The 22,424-nt window shown below is 39.1% G+C and overlaps 2 protein-coding genes across 3 annotated transcripts; both read right to left on the minus strand.

Moving 5' to 3' along the window:
* nppb (natriuretic peptide B) lies at nucleotides 1-1,467 on the minus strand. 2 transcript variants are annotated; one of them, XM_039799443.1, is made up of 3 exons: nucleotides 1,171-1,467; nucleotides 373-643; nucleotides 1-185 (listed from the first exon to the last, which is right to left on the minus strand). In XM_039799443.1, exons 1-3 carry the CDS (start codon nucleotides 1,450-1,452, stop codon nucleotides 175-177), a joined length of 564 nt encoding a protein of 187 aa, XP_039655377.1. In that variant the 5' UTR covers nucleotides 1,453-1,467; the 3' UTR covers nucleotides 1-174. The 2 variants fall into 2 exon arrangements, with proteins under 2 accessions (XP_039655377.1, XP_039655376.1); XM_039799442.1 differs by lacking the exon at nucleotides 1-185 and having other exon boundaries at nucleotides 344-643.
* A 3,232-nt stretch (nucleotides 1,468-4,699) lies between these two features.
* On the minus strand, nucleotides 4,700-6,513 carry nppal (natriuretic peptide A-like). Its single transcript, XM_039799444.1, has 3 exons — nucleotides 6,348-6,513; nucleotides 5,729-6,048; nucleotides 4,700-4,936 (listed from the first exon to the last, which is right to left on the minus strand). Exons 1-2 carry the CDS (start codon nucleotides 6,429-6,431, stop codon nucleotides 5,737-5,739), a joined length of 396 nt encoding a protein of 131 aa, XP_039655378.1. The 5' UTR covers nucleotides 6,432-6,513; the 3' UTR covers nucleotides 4,700-4,936; nucleotides 5,729-5,736.
* Nucleotides 6,514-22,424: the final 15,911 nt, after the last annotated feature.

Genomic DNA, 22,424 nt, shown 5'->3' on the forward strand with positions numbered 1-22,424 from the left:
TGTAGTCGTAAACATTTATTAAAACATTCAACAGTACATAAAGAACAGTCCTATAAATATATGTGTAAGCCACCATCAATTTTCAATAAATATTAGTAAATAAATAGCATTCAAATAAAAATATATTTTGTAGAGACGTTGCAGTTCCAGAATTCCGATGGTAAGACTTCATCTTCACTTTGGATCTGCAAGAGAACACGATAACAACAGCAGCTGTTAATATTATTCATACATCCTGATTCCGTTCATTAATGATACAAATATGCATGTATAATATTAGAATAAATAAATTATGAAGAAAGCATAAATGGAAAAATACACTTGGAGCTATTTATTTTACTGTTTTCTGTGGATGTCGTTACTGTAACTTACTGCCAACAGTGTTGCACCCCAGGGAGCTCATGGAGCCTATTCTGTCCATCCGTCGACCGAAGCAGCCTGAGGATTTCCTGGACGAGTTGTTGCGGACGCTCTTCAGGTTCTTTGCTGAGAAAAACTCCCTGATCGCTTCCTCATCCAGTCCTGTTTGAGGCTGCTGTCCATCTGCTGCCTCTTCTATGTTCAGGCTGTCCAGACTGTCCCTCCTTGCAGGGACTCTCTGGTCCACATTAGGAACTGAGTCCTCTAATCTTTGAAGGAGCACCTGCAACAAACACACATATACTGTAGGCTAAATCTTGCATAATAAAAATAAACATGTAATTTTTGCAATGAGGATAATCATTTACAGGAGAAGCCTTCAGACATTTCTGGTAGCACATTCAAGCATTGTTATGCATAAGAAGCATATTTTCAGACAATAAGAAGCATTAGTGATCTTTTCCTACAGTGAAAGTTAATGTTTGTCAACTTACAGCATTATTTATTTATTACGTACTCATTACACTTAGTATTTGCTTAGAGCACCAAATTGAACTTCAGTAACCACATATCAAATAATAGAGTCCTATTAAATTATACATGGTCCCAGAGGTCCATATAGGAAGTTGTGTTGAGTGATGATCTTTATACAATACAATCTATAACTGGGATTATTAAAGTTAAATAAAATAAAACTGTCTTTTCATGCTGCTGCAGATTTTCTAAAATTGTACCCATGTTCCCTTGAACTGTCTAGAAAACGTGAACTTTTCAAACCCAAGTTTCAGAATCATTCCTTTAGAGACTCACCTTTAAGATGTCTATGTCAGTGTCAGTCAAGCCTGTGCTGATGGGATATGTGCTGAATAGCTGCAGGTTTAGGATGAGGAGGAGGAAGCAGGACAGATGCATGATTCTCTGTGAGTTCCTGTTGATCGTATCAATGAATGGATGGATGGATGGATGGATGGATGGATGATTTATGTCTTCTTTGCCTGGGAGCGGTTTGGCTGCTAGAGCCCACAGCAGCAGCCTGCCCTCTTTTATGCATAAGCTTGACACACGTAGGTATGCCAGGAATTGGACTGCCATTCCTGACACCTGATTCTGATAACAGGAGCTGTCGGAAACTGCTCCTTTTAAAGCATTGTCTCTTAGATATGGGGCATTCATATGACATAGCTGCTTCCATATGCTACTTTGTTTCAGAAACATACTCCAACCCCCCTGTACACTGGGCATTGTTGTCAATGAGCTACGGGAAGTAGTAAACTAACAGACAGTGTTACTAAATTAAGAGGGTGAACATGATTGTGGCCTGCTGGTTCAGCCTTCAAAGGGCGGAACAAAATTTAGACAACCACTCTACTTAAGGGTTCTTGAAAATTATGCAAATGTCCCACCACTCCCAAACCTTTTTTTTAATTTATTTTTTATTTGCACAAACATAAGACCGCATCAAATTTAGATGATGAAAACAAGTAACAGTATGTAATGTGTCAGTAGAAGTCAAGAAGCCACAGTTGCGGGAAGTAAGAACACTAAAGCCTCATAGTTATTACAATCTGTCTTATATTAATTGTAATTAACAATTTGAAGGCTGCAATCAATATTTTATATTAGTAACTGATCAAATGACTATCTATAATGTCAAAGGTGTCACCTATTACGAACCCACAGAGAACGATCCCCTCAGATCCAACTGTACACTTCTGTTCAGCAGGAAACAGCACAGACCATAGACTGTAAAATAGTGGACGTACCATCCGTGACATCACCCATTGGTTTGTGGATTGCTGGTTTGGTGATAGGGGCCATTTTAGTTTTGTTGCAACTGAACATGACCATTTTTGACAAGAGGGTGGAGATGGGGAGGATGACACGGCCAAGCCAGTGGTGTTTATGGTTGGCTGCAATGGCGCTGCGCTAAGCTAAACGCTGAAGTTGGAAAGTTGCTGATTTTCAATCCTTCTGAAGCGAGTCATCCAGCTAGAGTTATTTACCTGATGCTAACCAGGACCTCCGGGTACCTGCGCCATTCATCTGCATGTAGCCTATGACACAACAGCAAATTGCCAAACCTTCCCTTAAATTACCAGCTAACGCTAGCAGTAGCTTGGTTAACAGAAAGCTGAAGGCATTTCTAGGCGACCAAATATGTTGCAATAAACTTTCATGAAGTGAACAGTTATGTGTCTGTCTAAGCTGCCATAAGGACAGCAGTGGAATAATGATAATAGCATACCACAATGTAAAAATACTCCGTTAGAAGTAAGTAAGAGGTAGTCCTGCATTCAAAATTTTATTTAAGACATTATAATGTACTTAAAGAATCAATAATAAAACTGACTGCTATTATTGTATTGTTGTTAATACAGTGGTAGGTACAAAGATCTGCAACACAAATCTGTTTTCACATTTTGGATTTTTCTCTATTGTTTGCTTTTATTTGTAAAATATTGGATAATAAGTCCTTGGTTATTTGGATGAAACCATGGAGGAGAAGAAGTCTCTTTGGGGGGCTTCTGAAACATGACAAGGAGCCCCAACCAGAAGCAGACACTGTTGTCTTTTTTCTTTTTGTTTGTTCCTTAAGAGCTCACAAGCCAAAAAGGGTGTTTATTATTTAACAGTGTATTGTATTTTACAAGCTCTAACCAGTAAGTAACCAGTAACTACAGTTGTCAGATAAATGTAGTGAAGTACAAAGTAGGCTATACACAAATATTTCTGACATGTAGTAGATAGAAGTATAAAGTAGCATTAAATGGAAACACTTAGGCTAAGTAAAATACAAGTACCTCAAATTTGTACATAATTACTTACTACGGTGTTAGTTTTTCTTTGTTCATCACTACTTCAGAAGGACTTTTAAAAGGTTGTTGTAGAAAATGATTTTTCTCAAGTGAAATTATTGTAGGCTTTAACATTGTAAAATAATTACATTTCCATTCAACATATTTGTTAATAAATATTTGTGATATGTAACAGGTTAATCAGCAGGTGGTAGGAGTGATGCTGTAACTAAAATGTGTGTGTGTGTGTGTGTGTGTGTGTGTGTGTGTGTGTGTGTGTGTGTGTGTGTGTGTGTGTGTGTGTGTGTGTGTGTGTGTGTGTGTGTGTGTGTGTGGGTCTTGCCTAAACACGCTTTAGGCACACATTTTGTGTGGATTCTGTAGAATACGTGGCCACAGTCAATAAATTAGTGTTAAATAAATGAGTAAGTTAGAGTCAATTACATGTTGGTGACAGACCGTCGTCACTGTGGAACCAGATCATTCACATGATATTATATCTCTGCATTATGAGTTTTGTATTTTTGTAGGTCAACCGCTCTAATATCCAGACTATGACACTAATGAAGCTCAGCGTACATTCTTTCAGGAAAACTTCTAAACTTCATCCACCTCTCTCGCTTCCTAAAACTGATCAGCTGTTTCGAGGTCTTCCCTTTTCTGTTAAACCAACCAGAATTGGCCATGAATTTCACGAGTCAATCACAGCATGGCATCCCTGCTTTAATTCTGTTCTTCTCTCTGCTGCTGTCAGCTGTCATTTCAGGCAAAGCGTGCGACCCTCCTCCTCCCCTTCCTCCTCCCGTCATCGTCACCCACGGCACCCTGGGTCCTCCTCCAGCAGACCGGTCTTCAGGCTCCTTCACCACCACCAGTGTCTAGACTCCATCGGGGGGGATATGTCTTTGCTTCTCTACCCCTTTAAAATATTTTTTATAACGATGGAGTCTAATCTCCAAAGACAGTACATTTCATGTTATGCATGTACAAAAAAACCTTTGTATATTTGCAACAAAGTCTCTCCTGATTGAATTGTTATGCGACTAACATCTGGATTTTTTTCATGTTTCACCAGATTTTTATCTTTTATCTGAAGGTTTTAGACTTTTTAACTTCCATAATCTATTATTATTATATATAATTTGATTATTATAGGTTTGTTGTGTCCAATCAAGGACATCTTGTGTGTCTCGTATCGGAACGGCTGCAGCAGGTTGCCTTTCATGATTCCAGTATAACTTGAAATCAGCCATGTGCAGTCAAGCATGTTACTCAACTAAAACATAAACTGTTCATATGGGATTCAAATATCACCTGCAATACGTGTTCATTTTCAAACCGTGGCGTCTTTTCCACCCAAAATAGTTGAAATTGAACATGTAACTTCTGACATCTGATGGTAATGTAAACATGAAATTATTATGAATGACATGTTCCCTGTCTAACACATTGGCTTAATAAACGTGCACCCAGTATGACAATATTCCCTGAAAATGAGTAAACTGCTTTCAAATGTGCCAAAAAAAGAATCACAGACACAGCTATTATGCAAAATAATTATTTTACTACAATGAAATCTATTACAAGGTAACTCTACTTTATCCAACAAAAATGTAAAATAAATAATAAATACATTTACAATAATTTAATTTTTTAATAGCTCACATATGAGAAAGGGAACCCTGGACAGGAGAGCCTTGTCAGTGTCAGTTAAAGGTGTGGGACTGTGAGAGGAGCTCTGCTGCTGCTTATGGTCACACTGGTCCCCGAGTCATCCACGCCTGTTGACAGAACCAAAACACATTACTACACCAGATTAAAATATGTTGTCATAACTGCAGCTGCTGCCCTGATGCCCTTGAGTAATAAGCCACTTCAACTCCAGCAGCTGCAGTGCAGATGCTCAGTGGCACCATTCCCAGTGTCTCGTAATAATAATTGTTTTTGATGGACTTTAATTTTCAGTACAACTAATTACAATGAACTCTTTCTGAAATACATCACAAACTATTCATGGGAAAGATTTTTTTTAAATTCTCTTGAATCTGTATTCTTCAATCAGCCCTTTTGTTCATTTATCCCAATAGTTTTCTTCATTTTCTGCTTTGGGCATGTAAGTGCAGCATTATGTATTTAGTTAAATAAGATTAGCATAATGAATGTATGTATAAGATTAAACACCTAAATGTGTCTGTTCTCCTAGTTGTGTAAAGCCAACTTCATTTATTATACTAGGCTATATAGTAATGTGCAATAACTGTAGTAGTTACGAGTTTTTTCTACACTTACCCCTGATATTCTGCATCACATACTGCATTTTGTTCTTTTTTACTCTACCAATAACCTACTCTAATCCCTTCCTGTATTTCATAAACACCAGTGAGTGTAAAAAGAAATTGTCGTCCATTTATTATTGTCACATATTTGCCCACACCTCCAGGACTAAACTGACAGTAGCCTACCTCTGCTTCACGTTATGAAAAGAACGTTGTAGTAAACTCTTTTTCTCTCTGTTGCGATTATTAAAAATGAATAAACAGGAGGATTCCATTTATATCTTTCCCAGTTCCTACCTTCATCTTCAGCATCCCAGTCCGCTGAAGGAACCGATCCTCTCTAACCGGACACCGAAGCAGCTCCTCAGCCCGCCCTTCTTGTACCGGCTCCACGAGCGCTTGGAGGTCCTCATGAGATCTTTGAAGAGACGTGCGCGAACGGTGTCTTTCGCCGCCTGCAGTGCCGAGTTGCTGGGGTCGGAGGAGTCCCACGGATGCTGCTCTGGAGCTCCGAACACCGACTTGTCTGTGTTTCCATCTCTCCCCTCCACCTCCATCTCCTCAGAGGAGTAATACGGCGCAGTGTTGATCTCCTCTTCTAGAAGCTGCTTTAAACTCTGTGTGTGGTGTGTGGGGGGGGGGGATAAAGCACACAAACCTGAACTGAAAACATTTTCCTCACACTGTATTTCGCTGAAACATCTACTGTAGTCATGGTAGTTATAACACAAACACACAATAATAATGAACTTAGCCTGACTGTACGTTTTCTTTTTGGCTACCTTTAACACACATCTATACATACTAAATATTAAAAAAATGTTAAAAAAAATATGTACGACAGACGTAGGCTATTCATTGGCCTATGGCATCTTCATGTCACGTTAGTTTGTCATCAGTTAAAAGGTTAACTCACCTGTAGATCAGAAACGGATTTGGCTCCTACGAAATGAAGCAGAAAAAACAGAGATAAACAGAACACTGAGATATTTGGGTTCATTTTCTTTTGTAATTTTCTAAATTCTTTTTCTGTAAGGAGAAGCTGCCGCGCGACTCAGTCCTCCCTGCTCTTGTGTGTCGCGCTGTGGCCAGGTGCCTCCTTTATAGCCGACCTGATTCCATCACGAAGCCTGGGAAAATTAACGAGGTGGGACTAATGCCTTTAAACACGTGGGAGTCCAGGCTGACTGTTTCCAGGTTCGAACTGCTCTGGAGCTGTCACACAGCTGATCAGGACTTACACCTCAAAGTCAAACTGAAACTAAACATGTGCATCTTTTATTTTCTATTGGTTTTGTTTAGAATAACTATACTAATTTGTCGTTTCAAGTAATATTAGGTGATTTAACTACAGCTGCTGACACTTGTTCCTTTGCCAGATTTACAGTTCTTTTTCTCCACAGCAGGGATTAATAGGAAAACAACATTGACCTAATTTCACCTGAGAATTTTACTCTTTTATTGTTTAGTTTATTCTTTTTTAGTGATTTTAACAGATAATCCAAACTGTGAATTTTGAAGGTGTGTTGCATAGACTTTCAGTGCATATCAGTAACATTGTGCAAACCACTGGTACGGTCATTAACACACATTTAGCATAGAGTTCCATGTTGTTCTTTGAAAATATACATTGTGTTGAAGATGAAGAAGGTTGAACCAAAAGTGTGGAAAAGGAAACTATAAATGCAGGATGACATCCCTTAGTAGTTTACAGTTAATGGGAACCCCTTGTGCAGTCCTACCACCAGTAAGATTGTCAATATATTGGCATATTCCTTAAAACCTTAGATTATGTTCACTGACAATGTTTTTAGAATCTTCTCTATTCAAGTGATCTTAGGTGATGGAACTACAGCTGCCGGCACTTTCACATTGCAACATAGAGGGCATGCCATCAGTCTTACATGAACGCTGTGCTCTGGGAAATTGTAGTCTTCTAACAAGAACAGAAAATGCTTCTGGTAATTGAAATTGCGGTAAAAATGAGAAAACACAAGTGAGCTGCTCCTCAAAGTAATATAATAAAACAATAATTGATTCAACTACACAATATTACGCTGCAAATGGTACTCAAATGGTAAAATCCACTGTGAATCTATAAAGTATTACATTTTAAACTGATTTTTGATTCCTTTTTTAATCAGGTTTTGTCACACTTGTTAAGACTAGACTGCAGTTTCATCTCAATTTCTGTGCTAATTTAAGCTGTTGTCCTATGCCTTCGTGAGCTATCTCTGCAGTGAGCAGACAAATGAAAGTCATATGCTTTCTCCACTTGCTGCTCTGCTGCTGAGTGTAAACGTAAGTAGTTTAAACCAACCGCTGCTGTCACTTTTCTCTGTCTTACCTCACAAATACTCTAAGGGGTTGATACAGTATGTGCACCTGTGTGTTTTTGTGTGTGTGTTTTCCTTGTGTTTCAGGCCCCCCTCCCCTTGCAACCATCCAGACAGGTTCCAGGGGTAAATGATGAGCGATTAGCCCTGGACCCTGTGAAGCTGAGCACACTGTGTGGAGGGGGTTGGCGGCTAATTGGCATTTCACCGCACTTCTCAACTGGAGGGCTATCATAGGAAATTGACTCAGGCCTCAGGGCAACAGTTAATGTTCCACGTTTGGAAAGAATGCGAGCTCTCCTAATTCGATCTGTTGGTCCTGTCACGCAGACAGATGAGATACTGTCAGACAGATGTAGTCAGAAATGTCATGTACATTTTTGCGTTTTGTACACTGACACTAAAATATGTTTCTGAAAACATCTGATGCAATAAATAGGCAGCAACAGAATCTTGATTCATATTTGATCAGGACAGGACAGTTTGATTGCAGCTCACGAGCAGTCATTGACACTATGTTAGAGACTACTCTGCTCTGATTGGTTGTTAATCTTCTGGAGCGGTGGAAACTTGCAAATCTCATTAGGATCCCGAGGGGAGGCTTAATTTTTTTCACAGATTATCTGTCTTATGTGCTACTGTTAGGATATAGTGACAGTTAAAGCAAATATGACAAAAAGTGATTTTTAGTTACTGGACCTTTAAGTATGAAAAGTACTCCATGGGAAAACAAATGACCTCACACCACTCATGTGAAAGTAGCACTGAAGTAGTGTTGTAGTTGGTCCAGGTGAAGGTCATTTTTGACTGTTTTATATATTGTTTAATAGGTTAAATTATAACACATTGGGGCATCCTCTAGCTCACCCAGTAAGAGCGTTCGCCCCATGTTAGCTGAGTCCTACAGCGGCGCAGGGTTTGAATCTGACCCGCTGCCCTTTGCTGCGTGTCATCCCCCATCTCTCTCCCCCTTTCATATCTGTCCACTTTGAGATAAAGGGGAAAGCCCCAAAAAATAATTATGACGCATCATGTTTTATAAAATCACAATATATTGTGCATGAAAAACCAAATTTGTAAAGTAAATATTAACTTTAGATGTTAAATAAATGCAGTGCAGTACAAAATACAATATTTCCCTTTGAAATGTAGTGGAGTTACAATGTAGTATAAAATGGAAATACTCAAGTAAGCTCACAACTGTTCTTGAGTACAATTCTTGAGAAAATGTACTTTCCACCCCTTCAAATGTCTGTGGATTAGGTTTGGACGAACACACTGTACAGTTTATGTGGGCTTTAAAGTCAGATATGGTCTATTGCAGAGATCTTCAACAGGGGGTCCAGGACCCCTAGGGGGTCCTCAGAGTTACTGCAGGGGGGCCGCCAAACTATTGTTGATTTTTTGAGTGTTTTTTAAATAATTAAAATGTCTTAACATGAATCATAAATATTATTAGCAAATATAAATGAGCCTATTTGTGAAACAAATACACTGATGATAGGCTAACTGGCCTATAGGTAAGGTAGTCACTAAGATAGCCATCCACAGATACAGTTCATCCTAAAGGCTGTTTTATGCTTCTGCGGCGTACCCCCGCAGACCCCTCTGCGTCTATGCTGGACCCTACGCCGTAGCCTGACGTGCACCCCCGAAAAATTTAACTACACTGGCTTGGTAGCGTTGCATTTCCCCCGACTCATTTCCTGGTTCTCCTTCTCCATCAACAACATGAGATCAAGGAGAGGGTTAACTTCTCCTGCTCCAGATCTCCCACATTGGTCAGAAAACACAGGGGAGACACTTTGTTTCTCTCACTATGACTCTAGAGTCGGAACTCACTCCAAAGCTAATCACCGTCACTCTCTCACTTCTCCCTTGCTCTACCACACACTCCCCCCACACACACACACACACATGCCGGCTCGATGCACACACCAGCGCACAAGTATAAACATCAGCTCACTTACGTAGGCTACGGCAAAAGCTCTGCGTGGAGCCTCCGCAGAACCAGAAAACAACCTTAAGAATTCACTAGGTCACATGTATGTATAACATTAAAACATGATTTATAAAATCATGTTAACAATTATTATTTTAATAGATTAGTATTCTATGGCCAAAAAGGTATGTAAAGGCTTTAGGCTGCCCTACAAGTTATTGTAGACCCAGTTTAATATGCAACTTCATTGTATAAAATATATGCAGTAGGGGGTCCCTGCTCTGTCTCTCTCTCAGTTAAGGGGTCCTTGGCTTAAAAAACATTGAAGACCCCTGGTCTATTGTGTGTCAGTCACATGACTGACGAACACTGATGCGTACACCTTATTGTATTCCAACAGAGTTTTAGGGTTATTCTGTTTTATAAGCTTTTTCAAGCCTAAACAAGCATGGATCTCAAAACTCCATCCTTTGTTGGAACATTTTAGTTTTGTTTGACATGCAATGAGTGCTTTTAATGTCAAAATAATTTGACATTGTTCTGAATAACATTAATTTGTTCCATGTGAATGCTCTGTTATACGAGGACAGGTGTTATCAGTAGCCAATATTTAGCTAAATTGCCCTGTAGGTCTCTACATGTAGGTCTCTACAGCTTCAGAAGGACTGAGCCATGCAGTTTGTGGGTTTTCACTCCTTACGACTGGCTGACATTTAAACCTCTTAACTGTCACCCAGATGAAGAATGTACATTCCACCCTCACACCGTTCCCCTCCATTAAAGGCCTTAATTAGAACATGAGCGCCTCATCATCTAAACAATGGAGCTTGCTGAACTCTGAATTGAAAGGCATACATACTGACGTCAGCCCCTTATGTCTGACAACACAGCAGGGGTTCCTTCAGGAGGAACTCCCCACTAACCCACCAAACTATTAATCCTTTTTCTAGAAATGATTGATAATATGGTATGTTCTAATTTATATATATTTGTTTTTTTGTTTTTTGTTTATACCCTGTTGATTTGCTTTGTTGTATATCTTTCAGCTGTTGTGTTGTGTCTTGTCTTGTGCTACGTTGTGTGTTGTGTTTTTGTCTCATTGTTTTCTGTTTTTGTGATGTTTTGTACTAAGTCTTGCTTTGCTTTTGTTTTTTTTGTCTTTTTGTATTTAAAAAAAAAAGCCTTTTTTAACATTGAAGGCAGGGGACTACAGATGAAAAATAGCCTTTTTCACCCATGTGAAATCATGTGTTTTATTAATTTGCGCTGTCCCCTTTCATAAATAAACTAAACTCAAACTCAATGAGAACAACTAATTTACTTTTTTATCCCACCACTGTAGAATACTGACAAAAAAAACATGGTAAATGTTTGCAATTTTTAGCAACACTAGGAATACCAATGTCAATCAGTGGATCAATACTTTGGTCCAGATTAAAATATCTACACAAAAACTGTGTCGACTGTTTGGATTGAACAGATATTCATGGTCTCCAGAAGATGAGTCCTAGCATTTCCTTTAGCGGCTTCAGCTGGTAGACTGATACTGGAACGGAAACTATTTTAAACACTAGGTGCTATTACATATTGCACCTTTAATATAAAAAAGTTATGCAATAAGCTTTAACTGATCGGTGCACATATTTAGAATACAGATGTGCACTTATAAGTGTCAAAATCTCAGATGGTCACATGGTATCGTCCTTTCTACGCCTAATAATGATCTTCTTGGACCTGACTTCTAAAATACCTCTCAGTTGTTGTTTTTTCCTACAAAACAATCTAAATTCTGTCTTCCGTTGGTTGTGAAATGGACATCCTCTCTACATAGAACAAACATCCAGGGAGACACTACATATTTATGTATGTTTTCCATTTTTATTTACTCTAAAGGTTACTACTACATATGTGGAAACATTTTCATAGCATTGAGTTTTTAACAGTTGTACTATGATGGGAGTTTTATCTGGATTGATGAGAGATATGAAGGGTTGATTGTTGAGTTACATAACTTCATTATTTTGTCTTGTTGATGTAATGTTATGTAATGTATACTTTATTAATCCGCAAGAGGAAATTACAATGTTTTCACTCTGTTGTTATACACACATTACACACAGGCCTGAATTACACACACATGCTCAGTACCTAAACATGCACTAATGGACAGATGTCAGAGTGGGGGGGGCTACCCATGGAAAGGCACTCGGAGCAGTTGGGGGTTCTGTGCCTTGCTCAAGAGCACCTTGGCAGTGTGCAGGAGGTAAACTGGAACCTCTCCAGCTACCAGTCCACCACCATAGTTTGACACTAAATACCATCTCTAAAACGCAAACAAACATGCCTAAATTCATATTAAAGCTGCATGATTCAATATTTTAAAATAAACAATAGGTCAAATGCAAATGTGTAATATGAAAAGTCCTGCTTTTAGTGGCAACCCCACGGAGAGTTATCACCTGCTCTGCCGTTCCCCTCAATAAAAAAGCTTAGATAAAACCACTGTACACCAGCTAGTGAACATAGTGGAGCATTGAACAAAAGGCAGATGTTTCCCTCAGGAGTTGGTGGAGACCAAAAACATGTTACATGAAACAAGTAGCCTGATGGTGCTCCATTGGGCTGGGATTATGGGGCGTGTTGCAACCCAACCAGGAAAGAAAATGCCTCTGCACTCAATTGGATAGACCTACAACCAATCAGAGCAACGGATAGACCTACAACCAATCAGAGCAACGGATAGACCTACAACTAATCAGAGCAACGGCATATGTGATGTATGTCTTCTTAGAGACCATCGGGGCCAGCTGATAAATTAAACTTTTGCCGAATCCCGTAGGAAGGGAGGCAAAAACATCTTTCCGATCGACAAATGCCTTGGTCCGAACAGCTCTGGTTGGAGCATAGTCGCTCCACAACGGATCAAGTCCAGACCCAACCTCCCGACCTCAAATGTTGTGGGCAGGGCTAAGTTCAGCTGACATCCAGGTCAATGAAACAAGTATCTGTGATGTTCAACTTATTGTACTGTACATGGCACCGATACACGTGTCAATGTCAACATACTGCGCAGGCATCAACACTTGGGCTCACCTTTCATCACTGTGGCTGAATACTTACTCTAATGGAGTATAGCAGCACTTTCTAGTCTGAAGGAGGATTAGGTAGTCTAAAGTTAGATAATAGATTTAAATCTCCTGTCTTCTTTTTGTGAAAGAAAAAATAATCCATCATTTTAATGATTGCTTGTTAAGTGTTTTTCTCATAGCTTACTTTACCATTGGAATATCCTTTTATACCATTACATCAGTCAATAAAGAGAGCTTGGTTATGTGTGTTGTATGGGTTAATACGAGGAAAGGACAAAACACACTTATGGTAATGTTTCAACAACAGCATCACCTGAGACAGACACATTATGACAGTGCTAACATGCTAATGACAACACCATGGATGTTGAAGTCATGACCGAAAGAACGAGATCCAGGGTACAAGCGGCCAAAATGGGTTTCCTCAGAAGGGTGGCTGGCGTCTCCCTTAGAGATAGGGTGAGAAGCTCAGTCATCCGTGAGGAGCTCAGAGAAGAGCCGCTGCTCCTTTACGTCGAAAGGAGCCAGTTCAATTTCAATTCAATTCAATTCAATTTTATTTATAGTATCAAATCATAACATAAGTTATCTCGAGACACTTTACAGATAGAGTAGGTCTAGACCACACTCTATAATTTACAAAGCCCCAACAATTCCAGTAATTCCCTCAAGAGCAAGCAGTGCGACAGTGGCGAGGAAAAACTCCCTCTTGGGAAGAAACCTCGGACAGACCCAGGCTCTTGGTGGGCGGTGTCTGACGAGCCGGTTGGGGGTGATTCGGGCATCTGGTAAGGATGCCCCCTGGGCGCCTCCCTAGGGAGGTGTTCCAGGCACGTCCAGCTGGGAGGAGGTCTCGGGGGAGACCCAGGACTAGGTGGAGGGATTATATCTCCAACCTGGCCTGGGTACGCCTTGGGATCCCCCAGTCGGAGCTGGTTAATGTGGCTCGGGAAAGGGAAGTTTGGGGTCCCCTGCAGGAGCTTGTCCCCCCGCAACCAGACACCGGATAAGCGGACGAAGATGGATGGATGGATGGATGTTGAACCCTGTGCCCACATTGTGTGTGGTGTAAGCAGGGAATGTGGCACCTGATAAATGAAGGGACAGAGAGACCGTCTTGAATGCTCATCTGAGCCATCTTGTCAACACTGCTCCAGCACTTCTTCCCCTTAGCAGATTAGCATATCACCAAGAATCCTGAGCTGGAAGAATCCTGAGCTGTCTGCCCTTAACTGGCTGCTCGAGCAGAACGCCATTCTGCTTTTCAATGAAACATTAAGAGTTTCACGGAACAGCTTACCTTTTAGCCACTCATAGTGTAATATGTGTAACTCATTGGCTTGCATTGACTTAGGTTGTTGGACTGAAAACTGGCAGAATTTAACTTTTTAATGGAGTGCCCCCCAGGGCCTTGTAACGAAGGGCAACTTTGTTACTAGTGACTGACGGCTTTGGCCTTGTAAATATGGCACAACTGTTTTGTTGTATTAATTGCACTTTTAACAAACAACTTGCTAAAGCTTTTTGCTAATGGCACTTTTGCACTTTTGTAGCAATATTTGTTAATAAAAGTTGCACGGTACATTTTGCACATTTTGTATCAACTATGTGTTGAAGAAAGGAAGGAAGGAAGGCAGGCAGAAACGAAAGACAAAGAAAGAAAGAAAGAAAGAAAGGAAGGAAAGACGGAAAAAAGAAAGATATAAAGAATGAAAGAAAGAAGGAGAGAAAGAAAGAAAGGAAGAAGGAAAGATGGAAGAGAAGAAAGAAGGAAATGAAGGAAGAAGGAAAGGAAGGCTTCGACAATACTGGTGCATGTTTGTTCATAATTAACAATGAGCGGTTCAAATGACTTCAGATTGAGTTTTGTAGTGTGTAGAGACTTTTAACTCCACTACATTCATCTGTTCCAGCTTTAGTTACTAGTTACTTTAGTTACTCCACTACATTCATCTGTTCCGGCTTTAGTTACTAGTTACTTTAGTTACTCCACTACATTCATCTGTTACAGCTTTAGTTAGTAGTTACTTTAGTTACTCCGCTACATTCATCTGTTCCAGCTTTAGTTACTAGTTACTTTAGTTACTCCACTACATTCATCTGTTACAGCTTTAGTTAGTAGTTACTTTAGTTACTCCGCTACATTCATCTGTTACAGCTTTAGTTACTAGTGACTTTAGTTACTCAACTACATTCATCTGTTACAGCTTTAGTTACTAGTTACTTTAGTTACTCCACTACATTCAACTGTTACAGCTTTAGTTACTAGTTACTTTACACATTAAGATTGTTGAACACAAAACACATGTAGTTTATAAAATCCGAGTATTATAAACTATCCAACAATAACATGTTCATGACAGTGTCTCGTCACTTTTATGAAGATACCTTCAAGTAAAGCGTTCACCATTAAATATTTTATTTGAAGTTTTCTTTTGCTTGGTGCAAATGTTCCATTACAACAAGTCCCTTCCTGAGACTATTCAGCAGAGCCACCATTGTTGCGTCCAGAGCTTACCGCCACCCATGACGACTGTGATTGGTTTAAAGAAATGCAAACAACCCAGAGCATTTTTCTCCTATTCTAGCATGTATCTGTGGTGTCGCCAGACCCACAGTGCTGTGGAGATGCGAGACTACTCTATCCCTGTTTATGTCTCCCTTTTTCTGTTTAATATCAGTGGATCTATCCACCTATCCCACAGAGGGTAATAGGTCTGAAACCCAGCCTTCCCAGTCTATCACAGCGCAAACACAGAAAAAAAAGAAAGAAAAATATATTCACACGACCGGAATTTAAGAGTTTTAACTTCACTTGTGGGAGGAAACCCACATACACACAGGATGAACATTAAGTAAGGGTTGAAACCCCTACACTGAATATATGGAAGGTTCAAATGATGGAAACTGTGGCATGAGAAAAGATGCTGGGAAGACTGAGCTGGAAAAATGACATAGTTAATGAACAACAGGACAGCTTCAACAGATATATATGTATATGTATGGAGTAAACAATTCAATCCTGTAAAGACACTGATGATATGGTACAGTATATTGTAATAGACGCCATGTACTAATGCCCAGTATTTCACTGTGACCAAATGACTGCCTTTTGTGTATTAATGTTTGTCACTGTCTGTTAGAACACCTGCCTGTTTGATTGTTTCTTTGTTTTGTATACGTTTGCCTATATAAAGTCAATAAAAACTTGAAATAATATCAAGACCTTTATGAATAAATGATATGCCATGTGTACTGTCGGCCGCAGCCTGCAGTAACGATTTGAACAGCGAACGGGTTGTGAGATGATCCCTGTGAAACATCTATATATATATATATATATATATATATATATATATATAAATCTTTATTTATGGGCTTCTGTTACATTACATTTTAGAATTTCACAAAGCAACATTTGAGCATTTTCATCACAAGAGTAAAACAAGAAGTAAATACACTGTACCTCACCCAGAGACATGTTAGTTTGCTCTGTTCAAAATCACACCCCCCATTCATTTCTTCTCTATTCCCCAAATACTAATGTTGTCTACTCAGAAAAAATAGTGACTTGGACACAAAGCTGTTTTTCTGTTTCAGGCTCCATCACCGTCACCGTCGGGTCACCTAATGATGACGTTTAAGGCAACTGACTCCTGGGAAAATGTTGCCAAAATTCAACATACTATTGTAATTGCCACTTGTGACAACAGTAACTGCTGTCAAGCTAAAGTTACAGTTCTGCACCTGACAGTCTTAGTGGCTTTGAATTTATACATTCACTTTTACACCTGCACAGTACAATTATTGATCACAACTTCACTGTGCATAGGGATAAGAAGAAGTGTCTCTAGTATAGTCTCAGTCTTGTTAAGTCGTGTCATTGACACGGTCTGTTACACCCCCCCCCCCCCAGGTCATTTTAAAAGGTAAACCACACAGTTTTCAGAGAATCCTAGTTGCTGGTGCTTGGTTTTGTTACTTCAGTGTGACTCCACTCCACCTTGCTAATGGCTAAACCTGCCACAAAACACCGTTTTAACCTTCATGGCGTCCATCAGCCCTGCTATTCCTGTCCTGGACTGATCCCAGACTCCCACGCCATTACATCATGCCTTCTCCTTCCTGTCGGCTGTGGAAAGAGTAGCATGCATATTTTGTAAATGTGACCCCTCTAGTGCCACCTTTACACAGATAAGGCTATTTTCACCCAACAAGGATGGTGTTGCATATATATTTAGCATTTGTTCATGCTATAGTGAACACGGATCACTTAAATTTACCAAGTAAGTACTTTTTTAGTCACAATTGCCGGCCACTGGATCAGGTGTTGACATTTATGTTTTAATATAAAAACAATTTTGTTATATCATAATAAAACATTTTTCTGACAACCTCCATTTCACTGGGTCGGACCTTGTAAGTGTATACAGATTAGTGCTGTAGTTATCCACTCTTAATTTATTATAATGAGTCATATTGCACTGTCAGTAAGAATCTTTATCATGGCCTCTAATTAACTCTGGGCTTCTGTTAAGTGATGAGTTTGATAGGTGTTAAGGCCTTAATTGTCATTAGCATGGCCTCTAGTCCACTGGACAGGAAATAAGATGCTCTTTATTCATTTCACTCCTTTGTGACATTGAATTAGCTTCTTATCTTCTTCATCTTTGGTACATGTTGGAGCTGGAGTGACTGAGCTCAACTGTGTTTTCCTTAATGTTGTCACTTCCTACAAAAGGGCAAATAATATAATTTAGCTGTATATTATTAAAACAATTGCAGTAAAACACATTAAATCAATACATACATTTAAATTTACCAGTAGTGACCTTTGGATCCTAATTCATGGGTTGATTTCAGTTTCTTTAGAGGTGTGATGGAAGTGAGGATAGATAGTACTTATTTTGTCTTGCTTCTTTTCACAATGAGTTCACAGCCGGTCTTTTTTTGATTTCATTCCAGCAGTCTTGGAGGGGCGACAGTTCAAGTGCAGCTTGGACCAAGTACAGTGTGGGGTGCTATCCTATAAGGCAGCCACCTCACTCACCTCACTCTGACATCCATACATGAACGCATATTTTCATGTATGGATGCACTCCTGCATGTGTGTATTTCAAGCCTGTGTGTATTCATTTCCAAATGACCATTTTATTTTATGATTTCGCTTTTAATGACAATCTTCACGTCAAACAGGGCAGTTGCTTTTGTCATTTTATGATGGCTATTACATATGTTGTCTCCGTAATTTCTTTAAAAAACTAATAAATTTTTCCTGATTTTGAACACTTTGAGTCTCCAAAATACTGACCTTCAAAAGCCATTATCTAGTCGAGGTTACAATGTACTGTATAAGGGAAACTACATAATGTGAAAAACGTTCCATAAAAGTTTAATATATATATACTGGAAACAGTTTAGGTCCCTATTTGCCATAAGTGTTTCTCCAAAGCAACTAAAAAACAATAAAATATGTTCCAGTGTGTAACTCTTTATATGCCTCCAAGACATAGTTATCACACAGATGCAAAGAACTGCTTACAATGTCATTAAAACCTCTTTAGCGCCCCCCCTTCCCCCACTGCTTGCCTCCCACTGCGTCCTGACAGATATCAATGGCATTACCTCGGGCTGGCGGACCCCCACAGTCACCAATGCCCTGGCAACAGCACCCAAAGAACAGAAAATATCCCAGTATCTAGGAATAACCAGGCCACTGAGGCTCACAAATACCCTGCATATACTGTATAAAGGTGAAACACAAATCTGAAGCCATCAAGTCCCTGGGAAGCCATTTTGAGTTCTCCACAGAAACCCTTATGACAGCGTGACACCTCCCACAGTCCACCTGTGAATAATCATTTGCTGATTTGAGTACTTCATAAAAGCACATGGGATTCCATATCACTTATTTACCATTAAAACCTAATATTGTATAAGACAATGTACCAAAGATGTACCTGTAGCTAAGCATCAGTGACAGAGCCATGATTACACCTTTATAATGGATATGGTTATTGAGCTTTCTAATAGTGTTCCGTAAGGAAGAGGAGGCAGAGGGACGGAGCAGCCCACTGTGGCTGGCTAGTCAGTGTAGCCGGCCTGCCTTACAGGCAGTCACAGGCCATGCAACTTGCATTGTAAAATGATGAAACTGACAACTTCTCTGGAAGTGTGGGATTTATATTCTGGGCAGAGAAAAAGGAACATAAATGCAGCATCCTTCAGCACAGGCTAACTCAGAAATATCTGCAAAGACTGAGACAAAAGAGACATAATAAAAATCAAATAAAATGTTACACAAACATGGGAACTCCACGCAGGCGAACTAGCTTAACAGTTTAGCCTGCTAAAATATTCGCCCATTTGTCTGTGGCTGCTCCAGTTGGTATTTTGGTGCAGCATGTCCTCAAGCAAGACTGCATTACTGCCATGAGCAACATATCCAATAGCATAATTAAAAGTATTCAGAACAATAGTGGAGGGAAACTATTTTGTAATTTTTCATAAATAAAGTGCCCTGTATTAGATAAAAAATATATATAAAATGCCATGTAGGGTGCCCTTCTATTGGATAAAATATGATAAAGTGCTCTCAGATAGTCCATCACTGCCGCCAGCACCTCTTTACAGCATCTCCCGTGGTTGCCTGGCAACCTCACTGTGTCTACAAGACTCCAAAGTCACCACGCCTGGCTGCTGTTCTTTAGGAAATAGTTCCAACATCACCAATCTCTCTCTAAAACAACACATTCAAGTCTACATTTCTGTGTGTGTACAGATTAAACAGATAGATATAGATGCATGTTAATCAGTGAGCTGTACAGGTGTTTTGGAAAGAGCCAGGCTCACTGTTCCCCCTATTTCCACTATAGTTCCAGGTAAAAAAACGGAAGGAAATAGACTTCAATCATAAAAATATGCTTAGAGTTGAGGTTATGTACTTATAGCACGAGTGAAATGTGAGCCAACATGTATTGATTAAAATATTATATAACCAAAGAAATAAAACAAAAGGCTGAGCATTTGAGAAGAACAGAAAGGAAGTCAGACAGAAAGCACTTGTCACTAATCCCTGCAGCTGTCCAAGTCATCATGCTGTCCTCCCTTGTGACAGTTTCATTATCAGAGCTGGTATGCAACACAGGAGTAATTTGGCCTAATGATCTCAGCCGCCTTCCACACCTCAGGACAAGTGAGTGTGGCTGACATGAACAGATGGGGAAGGGGAGGGAGAGAGGAAGGGAGGACACTGGAGGAAGTATATATTAAGGAAAGAACATGAGAATAAAAAACTTTCTAAGTTATTACTTAGAGTTCCTCATGGGGGAGACAGAAACTATGCACCATAGTTTAAGTAATCCAGCATGTGTAAAATATTTTTTTTGAAGGGTTGTGCTAACCCTAACGGCAGCTAACTACAGTTAGATGTTACTTTAGCAACATGTAACGATAGCCTAAAGCTAACGTTATCTTCCAAAACGTATTAAATCACCTCGTAACTAGATTCACTGTCGTCAAACTGGTCTTATAACTTTTATGATCTTCTATCTTAAAGACAAGTCCAAATAGTTCCACTTTACTTGAGGTCAAGGATATTATTCATGACACAATTATAATGCTCTCATGACAGCCAAAGTGTTTTATTGTGTCATATTTTTCCTCGAGAATCATTATTACATGATTTTTGCTCACCCATATCATGCTGCTGAATGCTGTTCTTAGTGTTTATTCTATTTGTACCATACACTGTCTAACATTAGTTTGACCACCATGTTAAATTTGCAACTAGGGGGGTTAACACCCTGGACTGTGTAAAATCTAATATCAGCAAAGTATATAGAGCCCACCCTCTATCACACCTTGGACAGTCTGACCACCTCTCACTCTTCCTGACCCCAGCATACAGCCCCAGGATTAAAAAACTGAAGCCCACCACCAGAACTGTTGTGACCTAGCCAGAAGAGCATTTCTGCAACTAATGGCCAAAACTGCATAGCGCCCCTTTAAGTTTCTGGGGACTCACATCAGTGAGGACATCGAATGGACAATTAAGTCCTCTGCCCTGGTTAAAAAGGCTCAACAGTTACTCTACTTCTTACAGACACTGGCAAAGAACACACTGTCTGCAGAACTGCTCAGAGCCTCTTATCACTGCTGCACTGAAAGCGTTTTAACATACTCTCTGACTGCCTGGTATAGGAATTAAGACTGAGTGAAGGACAGTCTTTAGCCAAGAGCCATCGTTGAGCTGAACAAAATTATACATGTCCCCATCTTGCTGTCATGAACTATGTGTGCTATGTACAACCATTGCAATACTGTTTACATGCTATTAAAATGCTATTTATTGACTGGTATTTATTTACTTTTAGTACTTTTATATTCAGGTATGGCACAGCAAATTCCGTTGTACACAAGCTTGTGGAATGACAATACAGTCTATTCTATTCCATTATATTTTATTCCATTCTATTCTATTCCATTCTGTTCTATTCCATTCTATTCTAGTATATTATATTATATTCCATTATATTTTATTCCATTCTATTCTATTCCATTCTGGTCTATTCCATTCTATTCTAGTATATTATATTCTATTCCATTCTATTCTATTTTAGTATATTCTAGTCCATTCCATTCTATTCTAGTATATTATATTATATTCCATTCTATTCTATTTTAGTATATTCTATTCCATTCTATTATATTCTAGTATATTCTATTCTATTCTATTTGTGTTGCCCAGTGACATGGTGCTCAGCTTCATCAACAATAAGCATAGCATAAGTAACAATAACCAGGGCTAAAGAAGTTAAAAGAGCACTAAGCTGATTTGTCATTACACTCCTTTGACATTTTCACAATAGACAGTTTTAGATTGATGCAACAGAACCAGAGATATCATATTTTTTCTCTTTACTTATATTTATTAATTGTTTGTTTATCTCTAGAGTCTTTACATTTTTTTAGGGCTGACGTTTTAACACATGCCATTAATCTAAAAAAATGAACACTTATTACGTTATTTTTTATAATTATTATTATACCCAAAGTAATTATTTCATGACGATGCCTGCTCTGCTGAACAGCAAGTTTCCTCATAAAAAGCTTCCAGATGGAAGTTTTGATGAAACCAAAGTTGTGTGCACTTATTGCAGTGATGAACTGTTCTTCCACCGAAGCATGGCAAGTTTGAAGTATGACTGTGATTAACTTGATTACATTTTTTAATCGATTCTTTTCCTCTCCCCTTGCTGCTGCAACAATGTGAATTTCCCCATTAACGATTTTGAATCTTGAAGTTAATCCATTGATTCTTCATTCTTAAAGGGGACATATTATGCAAACTGTACTTTTGCATGGCTTTTCAGCATAAATATGTGTCTAGAGACCCCAAAGCTGTATTACTCCTATTTGTAATTACATTTTAAATATCTATAATAGTATCTCTCCTAGTCATTATTATATTCTCACTAGAGAGGTAATTCAAGATATCCACAATACCATTATAGATATCTACAACTTTGATTGTACACTGTAATAAATTTCATGTTAGTTTAACTTGGAAATGCAAGTTCCCTTGCTGCCTTGAAAATCGAAGTTCACTCAACTGGAGGACTGCC

Source organism: Perca fluviatilis, chromosome 5 (genome assembly GCF_010015445.1).
Source record: "Perca fluviatilis chromosome 5, GENO_Pfluv_1.0, whole genome shotgun sequence".
NCBI lineage: Eukaryota > Metazoa > Chordata > Actinopteri > Perciformes > Percidae > Perca > Perca fluviatilis.

Coding starts and splice junctions, on each gene's coding strand:
- nppb (XM_039799442.1), bottom strand. CDS start 1,452: ATGGCAGTCCAATTCCTGGCATACCTACGTGTGTCAAGCTTATGCATA. Junction 644..1,170: donor CTGACATAGACATCTTAAAG/GTGAGTCTCTAA, acceptor TGTTTGTTGCAG/GTGCTCCTTCAAAGATTAGA.
- nppal (XM_039799444.1), bottom strand. CDS start 6,431: ATGAACCCAAATATCTCAGTGTTCTGTTTATCTCTGTTTTTTCTGCTT. Junction 6,049..6,347: donor AATCCGTTTCTGATCTACAG/GTGAGTTAACCT, acceptor CACCACACACAG/AGTTTAAAGCAGCTTCTAGA.